The sequence below is a fragment of the Schistocerca nitens genome, chromosome 4 (assembly GCF_023898315.1).
Source record: "Schistocerca nitens isolate TAMUIC-IGC-003100 chromosome 4, iqSchNite1.1, whole genome shotgun sequence".
Classification (NCBI taxonomy): domain Eukaryota; kingdom Metazoa; phylum Arthropoda; class Insecta; order Orthoptera; family Acrididae; genus Schistocerca; species Schistocerca nitens.
This window is the reverse complement of record NC_064617.1, coordinates 318,160,257-318,174,947: the sequence shown is the minus strand read 5'-3', so window position 1 is coordinate 318,174,947 and position 14,691 is coordinate 318,160,257. Positions and strand designations below refer to the sequence as shown.

Here is a 14,691-nt window from a genome sequence, read left to right as displayed (position 1 = left end):
TTTGATTTGAAAAGGCTGAAAACTCAGCTGAAGGCCACATACCAACTTGAAACCAATTTACGGCTTAAGGCCTAGGAACAAGGAATTTTCAGTTTTAATTTTGAAAGGCTGGAACTCGGCTGAAGGCTACATACCAAACAAGAAACAATTTTTTTTCACGGATATGGCCTAAGAAGAAAACCCCTGCAATTTTAATTAGCTAAAACTCGGCTGAAGGCCACACAGAGTACTCAGAACTACAAAGGGAATCACTGTGTAAAACACAGGGAGCGGCGTTCAGAAGGTTCCAAGGATCGGCCTGGGAAGGTAACACCAACGCACGTTTATGTGAGACAGGCAGCCAGACCGACAACCTCTTAATCAGAAGCCATCCCAACCGAAAGCCAGCCGACGAACCAACCAACAAGATCAGTTCTGTTCCACCCAACCAGCAAAACGACAACAAGATGTCAATAGCACAACGTTCTGGACACTGGTGCCCAATCCAGCCAAGTCAGAATAAATGCCCAAAACTACCAACAACACCTCAGCTGTCAAACTACTCGCCGTGCTGCACAGCATCAATACGACGAGGAAAATATACTGCCAAAAACTACGTCAACCCCTAGGTCAGGTAACCGGAACGTCAACGGCCGCAAGGCAGAAGGTACCGATGGTACATTGATGAGGGAAAGAATTAAGTTTAAGGGGCTCCGGAAAGGCTCAAAATCATGAAAAGTTCAATTTTTACTTTTTTGCGTTTTCTGAATCTGCAGACTATTACCTTTTAATAGATATATAATTTATTCAATTCCGAAGACTACAACTATTTTTAAATTTTTTTTGAAATGTGTTCTACATGGGCGTGACCCACTGTGGCGCTGTTAAACTGCTGTCAAATGGTGTTATTATTAACGTCCGTGTGCATCAGGTACATTTTAATGATATGAGATAAAGTATGTGTTGTGGCTAACCTGTGATGGTTCAATATATATCGCTGGTGTGATTGTCGATTGTTTCATGTTTATTTACTCTGTCGTTATCTCGAAAATATTCGTAATTAATTCTGTTTCTTGAGTCTCTGTTTTGTTGAAGTATAATAATGAGTAAAAGTAAAGTTATTAGAAATCCTCTGAAGGCTTTTAAGAAAAGGAGAAATGTTGGAAAGCCAAAGGTATGTGTTATTACTGTATACAATAAAGACGATAACCAAGTGAGTGAACCTAACCTCTCAAGTACACCTGCCCACAGCAGTCAAAGTGGGAAAGAAAATACTTCACAGAAGAAGCTTGGTTCAATGGGTGAAAACTATGAATGTTTTATGGGCGAATCGGATGTGAATGAAATATTTGATATGTCGGTTCTCAAAGGAATTTTTTCAAACTGTGTAAGATGTATTCATTGTAGTGAAGTTGGTCTGGAACTCTCCATAATAAAGCACGTAGGACTTGCTAGTGAAATACAACTGAAATGTGATAAGTGTTCATACATGACCACCTTTTGGAACAGTGTTGCAGTAACTGCAACTGAAGAAAATGGTAGCAAAATCTACGAACACAACAACGAGCGATGCTTGCTTTAGACAAGGAACGCCTTCGGGCTGCAGACAGGGCTGTAAAGAGTCTAGAAATACAAGCAAGAGTAAACAGGAGGAGGACCAAGAGGAAGCTGGAGGAGGAGTTTGCAGAGGATGAAGATAATCCATCCTATGGACCTGGAATGCACTAAAAAGTTAATCCAATCTTTGTCGCTCGATTCCCAAAACTTTTATTTTCTCATACTAATTACATGTTTTCTAAGGATCTTCCAAACATATTTGTTTCAAACTTTCAGTAAATGTTACACAGTACCTTCTGCATAATTTAACACAGCCTTTTTCCAAAAAACTGTATATTTTTGAATATATAAATAAAAAATTGCAAAAAAATGTTGTGAATTTTCATTACAATTGAAAAAAATCATCTTTAATAACTGAACTAAAATTTTGTAAAATCCCTGTGTTAAGTTGTAGCCCATATTCCAATAAATAATCTGTAAAAAGTTCAACTTCCTACCTCAAATACTTTGTGAGGAAAGATGTAATTTATAAGCGTTATTTTAACATTGCAAGTATAGGGCGTTCCGGAGCCCCTTAACACCACACAGGAAGACGGCTGCAATTCTAGCAGACTTCAATGCACACATGTTGTTGCTTGTGGTAATCTCCCAGAAAGCCACTACCAGGATCAGACGAAGAGATGTGATAGCAGTTGAGGCTTGATAGTGGGTTAAGTGAGCACTCAACTTTAGTGTCGAGGCTCGGTGGGCGACGAAATTCGTAACCCTCGCAAGAAGCGCCTCACAACTCCAACCGCGCTTGCACGCCGCCAGTGGCTCCAGCCTGACTCTGCGCCACGGAGACTTCCTCGCTGCTCTGCCCAACTGACCGACTGCCTAGGCCCGGAAACGGTTAAAGGGCCAAATACACGTCGGCCGATGAGACGACCGACAGAACGACCAACCAATGGTCGTTTCCGCTCCAGCCACCTTCCAACGGACAGTTCAAGTGTGTCGCCAGCGGTCGGCGAACACTGGCTGTCCGCGCCTCACCGGCGCTCCGTCCCCGACTTCACTGCTGCTGCGTCACGATTGAACTCGAGACACACGATGACCCGTAAATACTATCGGTCGCTCCAGAGGTAGTATGACAGTGCACTTATCGATAAGCGCTACTGCTGCCACTCACGGCAGGTAAGGTAGGAAGTTAGTGACGCCAGTAAATGGAATGAGAAAAGGAGGCGGCAGTATCGTAAGAGAAGATGACAAACAATAAACGGCATGAACACGAGCCGCGCACCGCTCAACCCTCATAGTCTTCAAGAACTGCAGCAGAACATTTCGGATGAGATTGCAGCAATTCCAGCAGTCCAGCGTCGGTGCGTCTCCGGCAGCTTGCTGACCAGGGCCCAAAAGTGCCAAGAATTGAATGGTGGTCAATTTCAACATTCTTTGTAGTCAGGCTAGTACCGTATTTCCTTTCCTCGGCTGTGTTTCTTTGTACACTGGAACTCTGTTCTTCGGTCCAGTTTTGTTTCCCCCACCCTGTACTTGCTGAATTCCTGGTAGCACTTTGAAACTCACAAGTGATTTCTCCCGCCAATTTCATGAGATTTTTTACGACAGCCCTCCTCGATGCTGCAATGCCTGGTCTTGGTTTAGCAGCTGTTTTTCCTTCTCCTTTCAATCAAGTCAACCACAAAAGCACTGAAATGTCCCAGATGGGTTTATTAAGCAGGTGACATCCAACGACTAGTCCACGTTCGGAGTCACAGAGATCGCCTGATCGTCCCATTGTAATATTTCTGGCTTTGCAGCCGTTATATTCAGATACAAGAAGCTCTTCTTAAAGCAGCTGAGAAGGCAGAAGTGGCAAGATGATGTAATGTGGTGTGAGGTACCGATAACGATGGTTTGTTCGGTACGCGTATCGTGAGAAAGACCGCCTAAATTGTGGCCCTTCTCCGCGATTGGCTGCTGCGTTCGGAAGTTGCGTGCCAAAATGATAATCTTCTATTATTAATATTAGCAAAATTAAACAGCACATTTACTTGCATTTCACGTTACAGCATCTCTCAGTAGCGTGCTATCATTCCATTACTTCACCGGTATTAATAACCAATAGAATAATAAACAACTGCTAAGCGAAAAGGCAGACGAAGCACTTCGGTGATCTTCGGACCGCGCCTATCTCGGATGGCGGGCGAAGTGGTTCGGCTGTAGGAGCAGCAGAGCTAGTCTGGCAGTGTAGGAGGACAGACATGTTGTCTGCCGCGATATCAGTTAAGACTTAATTTGCAATGTCTAGTTTGTAAATGTGACAGATGGTTGGGTAATCTCGGAGGACAGACATGTTGTCTGTCGCAGTCAGTGTCTAGATTTTACTAGCAATGCAGTTGAGAACAGTGTGATAGTAATTACGGAAAATACGCAGTTCATTATATTGTTGGAGAGTGGAAATTATTTGTGACTCTAAAGTGGATTGTACTTGTGCAGTTTCTTGCGTTCTGCCAATAAAAAGCGCGTGGCATCCCACACAAACGAACTGGAAATTTAATTGTTCACATAATATCAGTTTCTCTCTAAAAGTTTCTTACGGCCTCAATATAACGGATTCACGGCCTACGTGCTGTTTCCTGCGCAGGGGAGAACAACTATAGAAGACTGCAGGTTTGTGAACATTAATTAGAACTTATGCAATCGACTCAGTCCAGTGCAAGCAAATAGGCACCTCGCCTGTACTGCAATATTAGTACAAATGAGATCAGTGACATGTCTTCTGTGGTGACTTGGAAGAGGTATGAAGGAGAGAAGTTTTCGAGGGAAAGGGTTTTTAATACGCGCGTATATATCACCCTCTCTCTCTCCCTGCCTCTCTTTTTCAACGTGCTGTACCATTACTCTGTTACTGCTTCTCTACTGACAACACAGTACTGCTTGCCTTCTTTTATATTGGAAGATCTGCCTCTCGTGACATCTAGAGGTCAATTCCACATCGCAAAGGGATGTCCTCGTGCTTTTGATCACAGAGTAAATCGCGGAATAGGGAACTTGAGGGAGGAAACCACGTTAGAACTTTGGGAGATTCAAAAAACCCGATATTTATATTGCATAAATCGCTAGTTTAACTATCAAAGAATACGCTGTCAAAATTTCAAAGCGAGATTCGCATTCGTTTACGTTTTATGAGCATTGAACCGAGTGTACATCGGATACGGGCTCGAGCCCAGATAGGGCGACATACTATCATATGATTTCTACGGATGGAAATCCTCGACACCGATACGAGTATTGCCCAGAGGGAGAAGACAGCTGGTGCCAGTGGCAGAAAGGAACAGCCCTTGGAATGGAACATGAACCGCACACTACTCCATTGCACACCGACGTACAGAAGGAAATTCTTCCAATGTATGAAGCTTTATCAAGGGATGAATTACTGGAGAGATGTTTAGGTGGCCACACACAAAATTCGAATGAAAGTTTTAATTCCACTATTTGGCGATTAGTTCCTAAACAAGTGAACTCCGGACTAAAAGTCATTGAATTGGCATAGTTTCAGCAGCGGGCCTATTCAATGAAGGAAATTCATCCCTTCTGAAGGCCATGAAAGAGGCAGGAATTGTAGTAAGCACGCCAGGCTTCAGTTATTCCGAACAAATGGATAACCAGTGCGTGAGCCGGCAGAATGGACGTAGTTCATTGGAATCGAAGGAAGCTCGGAAATCTCTGCTGCAAGGACAAAACGAAGCCTATGAGGATGAAGAAGGATTACTACATGGTGCTGGAATCGCAGAGTCATCGGTAAGCATTTTACATTATTTAAAACTTCCTTGAATTTTTAGTTTCCGAGAATTTATTTTTCAAACGCGTTTATCTCGAAATGACTTTTTTCACATTTGCGTGCAGTCTAACTCATAAAGTATAGAACCGATCATTACGAAAATTGATAGTATGATTCTTTATAAAATTACGATTATATGAACCAACTTGTGTGATGATATCACGATTTTAAGGGTATTTTTTTGCGCAATTATAGAAAAAATTATGAAAATCGAAATAAATTGTTCCAGCGCCTACTAAGTTTTTAATTTTGATTATTTTCACCTGAATTGAGGTTCATATTCTTAGAAAATAAGTTATTAATGTAAAATCAAAAAAATTTTGATTTCAGATGAAAATCGGAATGGCTACACAGCACGCAGTTGGAAAACTATACTCACAACCTTCAGCGGACATCACAGCGTAACTTTGTTATTTTTAGCTGAAATTATTTTTAAAAAATCACAAAAACTTTTCGAAATATGAATGAAATGATGTCAAAATTTGATTAAATTCAAATTAATTCTTCCCACCCAAAAAAATCCCAAAAAAAATCAGTGTCAAACAGCCTCCTAATGTGGTTTCGCCCGTTAACAGAGAAGCTTGCTGCCACATGCGACTATAGAAGACGTACTCACCACCGCGACAGGGTGCGTATTCGGTGATGCGGCGGAAGTTGTCGCTCGCCACGTAGCAGGTGCCCACTGGGTCCACGCTGGGGCCCACCGACGTCCAGGGCAGGTTCACGTAGCGGGGCGCGCACGCCTGCAACACGGCGAGAGCAGACTCAGCGTCACTGGAACTCCTACAGCCATAGACGCCGATTACAACTACAAGACTGTGTATGTTTTACTGCACACTCGTGGACCAATAAGCTGGTGCAACTAAAGAGAGCAAGTGACATTTGACATGAGGAAGAATGTATCTATTTTATCAGTACCACACCTACGCTTATTGTCAAAACTACAATCATATGGTGTGTCAAGTGAAATTTGTGTCTGTATTGACTAATTTTTGGTAGGAAGGACGCAGCACGTTATCTTGGATGGAGGGTCCTCGTCAGATATGGGAGTAGCTACAGGTGTGCCCCAGGGAGGTGTGTTGGGACTCTTGCTGTTCATGTTGTCTATTAATGACCTTGCAGGCAATATTAATAGTAACTTCAGACTTTTTGCAGATGATGATCTATGATGAAGCACCATCTGAAAGAATCAGCATAAATATTGAGTAGGATCTCGACAAGATTTCGAAGTGGTGCAAAAATCGTCAATTTGCTTTAAATGTCCAGAAATGTAAAATTCTTCACTTCATTAAACGAAAAAAAAAGTAGTATGACTATAATATCAATGAATCACTGTTGGAGGCCCGCCCGTTTAGCCGAACGCTCCGACACACGGGTTTCTGGAGTGGGAAGGAGCACCTGTTCCCCGCCACGAATCCGCCCTGCGGACTTGTGTCGAGGTCCGGTGAGCCAGCCAGTCTGTGGATGGTTTTTAGGCGGTTTTCCATCTGCCTCGGCTAATGCGGCCTGGTTCCCCTTATTCTGCCTCAGCTACACTATGTCGGCGATTGCTGCACAAACAAATGCTCCATGTACACGTACACCACTATTACTCTACCACGCAAACATAGGGGTTACACTCGTCTGGGGGGGGAGACGTTCCCTGGGAGGAGGGGGGGGGGGATTCCACCAGAGGCCGAACCGCACAATAACCCTGGGTTCGGTGTGAGGTGGCAGAGGGGTGAAGTGGATTGTGGTAGTCGTCGTGGGGTTGTGGACTACTGCGGCTGCGGTGGGGATGGAGCCACTCCATCGTTTCTAGGTCCCCAGTTAACATACAGTACAATACAATACAATCACTGTTGGAATCGGCCAACTCATACAAATACCTGGGTGTAATACGAAATTGAATGATCACATAGGCTCAGTCGTCGGTGAAACAGGTGGTAGACTTCGGTTTATTGGTCGAACACCGGAGAAGTGCAATGACTCTACAAAGGAGATCGCTTACTGACCACTCACATGACCGGTTCTAGAATATTGCTCAAGTGAGTGGGCCCCATATCGAATGGGACTAACAGGATATACTGAATGTACACAGAGAAGGGCAGCACAAATATTCAGAGGTTTGTTTGATCTGCGGGCGAGTGTCACATGTATATTGAAAAAATTGAACTGGTACACTCTTGAAGATAGACGTAAACAATCATGAGAAAGTCTTTTAGTAAAGTTTCAAGAACCGGCTTTAAATGATGATTCTAGGAATATTCTACAATCTGCTATGTATTTCTGAAATAGGGATCTTGAAGATAAGATTAGAATAATTACTGCATGCACAGTGGCATTCAGTCATTCTTCCCATGCTCCATACACAAATGGAACGGAAAGAAATCCTATTAACTGGTACAATGGGATGTAGCCTCTGCCATGCACCTCACGGTGGTTTGTAGAGTATAGATAAAGCTGTAGAATACAGTTCAATTAGCTGAGTTCATAACTCAGCTTTCATTAGACATTTACCTAGTACTTCAAATGGTTCAAGTGCCTCTAAGTACTATGGGATTTAACACCTGAGGTCATCAGTCCCCTAGACTTAGAACTTCTTAAACCTAACTAACCTAAGGGCATCACACACAGCCATGCCTGAAGCAGGATTCGAACCTGTGACCGTAGCAGTCGCTCGGTTCTGGACTGAAGCCCCTAGAACCGCTCGGCCACCATGGCTGGCAAATTGGAAGGAACACATAGAAAATGTTGTGGGGAAGTCAACATAGTGACTCAGTGTCAGTTGCTCAGTGTTCTAATGAACACCGGATGCTTAATAACTTTATTTGCATTCTGCAATAAACATTGTCACACAACAGACTCAAGAATATGTGAATGATCAGTTAAAAAAATTATGGTGATTTGTTTATAAGAGGCAGTAATATTTTATACATAAGAAATCAGAAGAGCAGGATATCACTTGGAATGTACTTCTCTTTGATTTGTCACAAATAAATTTCTTCCCATTTTATATATATATATACCTACCAAAGCTAAGAGTATGTCCGGACTATTCTCCCAGGCCCTTGGACCCAAGTGGACCAAATGTGGCACACAAATGTCTTGCTGTGAGAGGACCAACATAAGAAGGTTTGTAACCCTCTAGCTCTAATATTTATGGATAAACAGACATGCAAAGTTTTTAAACCCCTGCCACATAGGCTGCCCTGCACAGCATATGTGTTAATTGGAAATAGTATCAACCTGCATTATCAACCTGCTCTGCAGGGCAGCCTACACATTAGGCCCCTTAGCGGCAATCGGGTAGGCAACCTACCATACACAGATGTAGTGTCTCACTGCCCCCCTCCCCATCCACTGGCATAAGCCTGTCCATTCCTGTCCTTCTGCAGACAACAATGTGTCATTTTTGAGGTGATGACCATCAGTACATGACAGCAAGTGTGCTTCATGCATTGTGATTACACACCTGGAGTGTGCCCCACGTCGTGAGGTTGCTGGATGTATCCCAGGATCTTAGTGCAGGTATGTGCCACTGTATTCATCCATTGCTACTCATCTAAGCATCCACTTAGAAAATTGTCAATGTGTGTACTTCTCCAGAGATACCGCCCAGCGGGAGGACGATGGTTCAATCCCGCGTCCGGCCATCCTGATTTAGCTTTTCCGTGATTTCCCTAAATCGCTCCAGGCAAATGCTGGGATAGTTCCTCTGAAAGGGCACGCCCGACTTCCTTCCCTAATCCAATGAGAGCGATGACCTCGCTGTTTGTTCTCTTCCCCCAAAACAATCCAAATCTAATACCGCCCAGGCTGTGAACATCAGTCTACTGAAAACAACTTTAACAGCATTCCTCAGTTTACGTCATAGAGTTTCATTTGTGCACACCTTCCTTTACTTATAGGTGGCCATGTACTGCATCTGGGATGCTTAGCAGAAAATATTCCACTGTTGATGATTGGCTGGCATGACCTGGGTTCTAATGTAGTGAGAAGTGCTGCATTACGGAGAGGATACACAGTACACCTTAACCAATCAGACTGTTACTTCCTATGCATTTTATTGCACGTGGTTCACAGTCCACTTAGCTACAAGGTCATCGTCACTGCCAACAGAGTGGTATGCACCACGTTCAGGTATGCATCTTGTACTTTGGAATTACTGGAATTACTTGAGGGTCACCAGCGCCAAAGACGTTATCATACCATGGCAAATGAAAGAGTTATTCGCTATACTTCTCACGACATACGACTTGGGAAATCCTGTATCTCTACAGGAAAACTATAAAGAACTGCTGACTGTGGATATACGGGCCTCTGTACAAATGAACTTCCAACCATGGCCGTGCAAATGAGTGACTGTGTTCAACCGTGCATTAACTGCTCTTGGACATCTATGTATGGGCATGCACCTCGATGCAAGGAAGTGCATTGCACACTGTTGGATGTCATTTGTGAAATAAGTTACGATGTTGATGACCTCCAGGCCTATGTAGATTCACATAAATCTCTTCAGAATGATGACCAATAAGGGCATACAACGAGTTAATGGGGATCCTAAAGACTAAACGTAATGGTCTATTCTTTGTAGAGACATCTGATGATATGGGTAAAATTTTTTTAGTAAATCTACTACTGGCAGAAGTAAGATCACAAGTACATACTGCACTTGCTATTGTCAGCTCTGCATGGAGGAATGACAGCACATTCTACACTATGTATGCCATTAGATATATCTCGCCATGACATGCTGTTGTGGAATATAAGCAAGTACAGCATGAGCATGAGCATGAGTGCGCCATGGCACACAAGAAAACAGTCGAGGCCATCAACACAACACTGCAAGGCTCAGTAGTAACAATACCACTGTGGGTGGCGCAGTGGTGCTAATGTGTGGGAGCTTCCACCAGATGTTGCCAGTGATCGCCAGGGTGACATGTGCAGATGCGACTGCTCCTGCTTAAAATATTTCCCGTTGTGGACACATGTGCACACGCTGTCATTGCAGACAGATATCAGAGTGGGCCAAGGAGAAAACTCTTCACATACCTTTTTGGGGGGGAGGACGTCTAAACGTCTATGTAATGTTGTATCAGCACCTACGGAGCTCATATCCTTGCTCCCAGAAATGACGTAATAGCTACGATAAATAGTGAAATCCTGGACACACTATCTGATGACATAACTTATTACATGTCTGTCTACATGCGGTTGATGGCAACAGTAAGGTTCAATTCCCAACAGAATTCCTGCAGTTGCTGACCACCACACCGTTGGCCGCTGAAGACAGGTGTGTGCCTTATGTTACCGCAAAATCTGAATGCACCCCAAACCTGAGAAATGGAACGACTGTATATGATGGAGACATTACCAAATATGGTAGAAGCAACTGTCATAACTCGTAGGGATGCTAGTAGACCAGTATACACACATCACATGCCCTTTCCATCGGATGCCCCAGTACCATTTTGTAGACTGCAGATCCCTGTACAACTGGCGTTTGCCAGCAAAATAAATAGAGCACAGGGGGCAAGCCATGGAGGTATGTGGCATCAGTCTTATGACATCTTGTTTTGTGCATGGCCAACTGTATGTGGCATGTAACAGAGTGAGCTCACTCAGCAAATTATACATAATGGCACCTGGAAACAGTACACCTAATATTGTGTAGAAGAGTGTACTATCATGAATAACTGCATCATTACGTACCATCTGTTATGTCTGCATTTCATACCATATCGATTTGTGACAATCACTGGTGGTTGATGGAGTTTGGGACATGAGGATATGCTGGGGTGGAGTGCCACACACAGGCACAGCTTGGATATTCAGAGGGGGGGAGGGGTGAGGGGATTGTTGGATAAGGAGGTTTGGAGGTGATGGGCAGAGAGGGAGGAGGAGGATATGGACCAACAGATGTGCACATTATATGTATTAGACATGCATATGTGTGGGTGAGCTGTGGGGAAAAGGCTATAAAGCTGAGCATATGTATGTATGCGTAAGAACTCCTCTCAGGCCCGCAGGTCTAGAGCATGCCAAATAAGACACACAAACTCCTTGTCTCAAGAGGACCAATTTAAGGGGGGGTTTATAACTCTCTAGCTCTAATATTTGTGAAGATACAGACATGGGTGTTTTTTAAGTCCCTTGCCATGTTGGCTGTCCTACACAACACGGGTGTTGCGTCAGAGCAATATTGGCCTCCATTATAGACCTGCTTTGCATGTCAGCCAACATGTCATGGGAAAAAAGGGTTTCCAAGCTCTCGGCATATAGGCTGTTGTGGGAGTAGTACCAGCCTGCTTTATTGACCTCTTTTGCAGGGACCACATGTAGAGATGGAGGAAGGTTTAGATGGATAGAAGAGATGACTGAGTGGTTGGGGGAGGGGGGGGGGGCGCCGCGCGTTATTAGCCGAGCGGTCTAAGACGCTGCAGTCATGGACTGTGCGGCTGCCCGGCGGAGGTTCGAGTCCTCCCTCGGGCATGGGTGTGTGTGTTTGTCCTTAGGATAATGTAAGTTAAGTAGTGTGTAAGCTTAGGGACTGATGACCTTAGCAGTTCAGTCCCATAAGATTTCACACACTTTTTGGGGGGGGAGGGGATGGAGGGGCAGGAGGAGATGGATAGGGAGAGAGGGGGCAGGAGGATATGTGAAAACATAGAGGGGGGAGGTGGACAGAAAGAGGTGGGAGAATGACATGGACAGATAGGGACGCGAGGAGGTGATGGGCAGAGAGAGAGAGGAGAAGAAGAAATAGACCAAGAGATATGCAGTTTATATGTGAAATATATGTACGCAAGAAAGCTGTGGGTGAATGGGTGGTTGTGAAAGAAATTTATACTGTAAAAAAAGGAAAAATATTGGTAATGTGCCCGTCTAGAGAGCCAATGGTTATGGGTTCGATCTCCGGTCAGTTCTAGAGTTTTTATCTGTCACTTATCACATCTTTCACCTTTGACTTTGTTTATTAATGTGAAAAATGCCGAGTACCACCATGTTTCGGCGTCCACGTTAAACTCATGGTCCCTCCGTATGTAAGCCAGTTCCAAGGTCGGAGGAAGGCTTAATGAAGCACTGTGCTGTTCAAACTAGCCTTCGAGCTGATGACAGCAGTTAAAAAGATAAAGCTAACGCACGTAGAAAACTATGAAATAAAATTATTTTAATTAAAAATTACAACTATTAAGAGGTAATGATAAGCATTCGTGTGCAAAGTTTTAATAACAAAAAATGGCTCTGAGCACTATGGGACTTAACATCTTAGGTCATCAGTCCCCTAGAACTTAGACCTACTTAAACCTAACTAACCTAAGGACATCACACACATCCATGCCCGAGGCAGGATTCGAACCTGCGACCGTAGCAGTCGCGCGGTTCCAGACTGAAGCGCCTAGAACCGCTCGGCCACAACGGCCGGCTTTTATATACACCTCGAAAAAATAAAGTTACGTATTTCTTAAGCAGATGTCTGCAATTCTTGTACACAGTGTCGTAGCTCGCGCTAGAGGAGCCGAAACTACACTCCTGGAAATTGAAATAAGAACACCGTGAATTCATTGTCCCAGGAAGGGGAAACTTTATTGACACATTCCTGGGGTCAGATACATCACATGATCACACTGACAGAACCACAGGCACATAGACACAGGCAACAGAGCATGCACAATGTCGGCACTAGTACAGTGTATATTCACCTTTCGCAGCAATGCAGGCTGCTATTCTCCCATGGAGACGATCGTAGAGATGCTGGATGTAGTCCTGTGGAACGGCTTGCCATGCCATTTCCACCTGGCGCCTCAGTTGGACCAGCGTTCGTGCTGGACGTGCAGACCGCGTGAGACGACGCTTCATCCAGTCCCAAACATGCTCAATGGGGGACAGATCCGGAGATCTTGCTGGCCAGGGTAGTTGACTTACACCTTCTAGAGCACGTTGGGTGGCACGGGATACATGCGGACGTGCATTGTCCTGTTGGAACAGCAAGTTCCCTTGCCGGTCTAGGAATGGTAGAACGATGGGTTCGATGACGGTTTGGATGTACCGTGCACTATTCAGTGTCCCCTCGACGATCACCAGTGGTGTACGGCCATCGCTCCCCACACCATGATGCCGGGTGTAGGCCCTGTGTGCCTCGGTCGTATGCAGTCCTGATTGTGGCGCTCACCTGCACGGCGCCAAACACGCATACGACCATCATTGGCACCAAGGCAGAAGCGACTCTCATCGCTGAAGACGACACGTCTCCATTCGTCCCTCCATTCACGCCTGTCGCGACACCACTGGAGGCGGGCTGCACGATGTTGGGGCGTGAGCGGAAGACGGCCTAACGGTGTGCGGGACCGTAGCCCAGCTTCATGGGGACGGTTGCAAATGGTCCTCGCCGATACCTCAGGAGCAACAGTGTCCCTAATTTTCTGGGAAGTGGCGGTGCGGTCCCCTACGGCACTGCGTAGGATCCTACGGTCTTGGCGTGCGTCGCTGCGGTCCGGTCCCAGGTCGACGGGCACGTGCACCTTCCGCCGACCACTGGCGACAACATCGATGTACTGTGGAGACCTCACGCCCCACGTGTTGAGCAAATCGGCGGTACGTCCACCCGGCCTCCCGCATGCCCACTATACGCCCTCGCTCAAAGTCCGTCAACTGCACATACGGTTCACGTCCACGCTGTCGCGGCATGCTACCAGTGTTAAAGACTGCGATGGAGCTCCGTATGTCATGGCAAACTGGCTGACACTGATGGCGGCGGTACACAAATGATGCGCAGCTAGCGCCATTCGACGGCCAACACCGCGGTTCCTGGTGTGTCCGCTGTGCCGTGCGTGTGATCATTGCTTGTACAGCCCTCTCGCAGTGTCCGGAGCAAGTATGGTGGGTCTGACACACCGGTGTCAATGTGTTCTTTTTTCCATTTCCAGGAGTGTAGATGGTGCAGCCCATGTATGCAGAGTTTCTGCAACAACAGATGCGACTGCTGCCTCTACCACCGTGTAATGATTTTGTCTGCCACACTGCGCCTTTTTTTCCCGAAATCCGAAAGTAAGATCAATGGATGTCACATTCCTTCGGGTGAGAAGCAACGAGCATTGCTACGTATCAGTACGTTTAAAGACGTACACGAGATCATTAAGCTTTACTTTATGTAGTAACTGCGCTTAGTACGGGATCCACGGCAGTTGTTTTCGCAAAAGCTGTGTACGTTGATAACTGAAATTACTGGTTTCCGTATGCACCATAGGAAATTTTCACGTACATTTATTGACAGTAACTTCACTTACTTGCGAGTGCTGGAGAGTACATTCCATTCATTTCTTGTGACGAAATTATTTCATACTGCTTTTCAT

The 14,691-nt window shown here is 45.1% G+C and overlaps 1 protein-coding gene across 1 annotated transcript in view; it reads right to left on the bottom strand.

Moving 5' to 3' along the window:
• Positions 1-14,691, bottom strand: part of LOC126253554 (integrin alpha-PS2-like) — a 392,425-nt gene that overhangs the window by 94,022 nt on the left and 283,712 nt on the right. Inside the window, exon 4 of the mRNA XM_049954962.1 lies at positions 5,973-6,099. Within this exon, the coding sequence (XP_049810919.1) occupies positions 5,973-6,099 (127 nt within the window). The remainder of the gene's footprint in view (positions 1-5,972; positions 6,100-14,691) is intronic.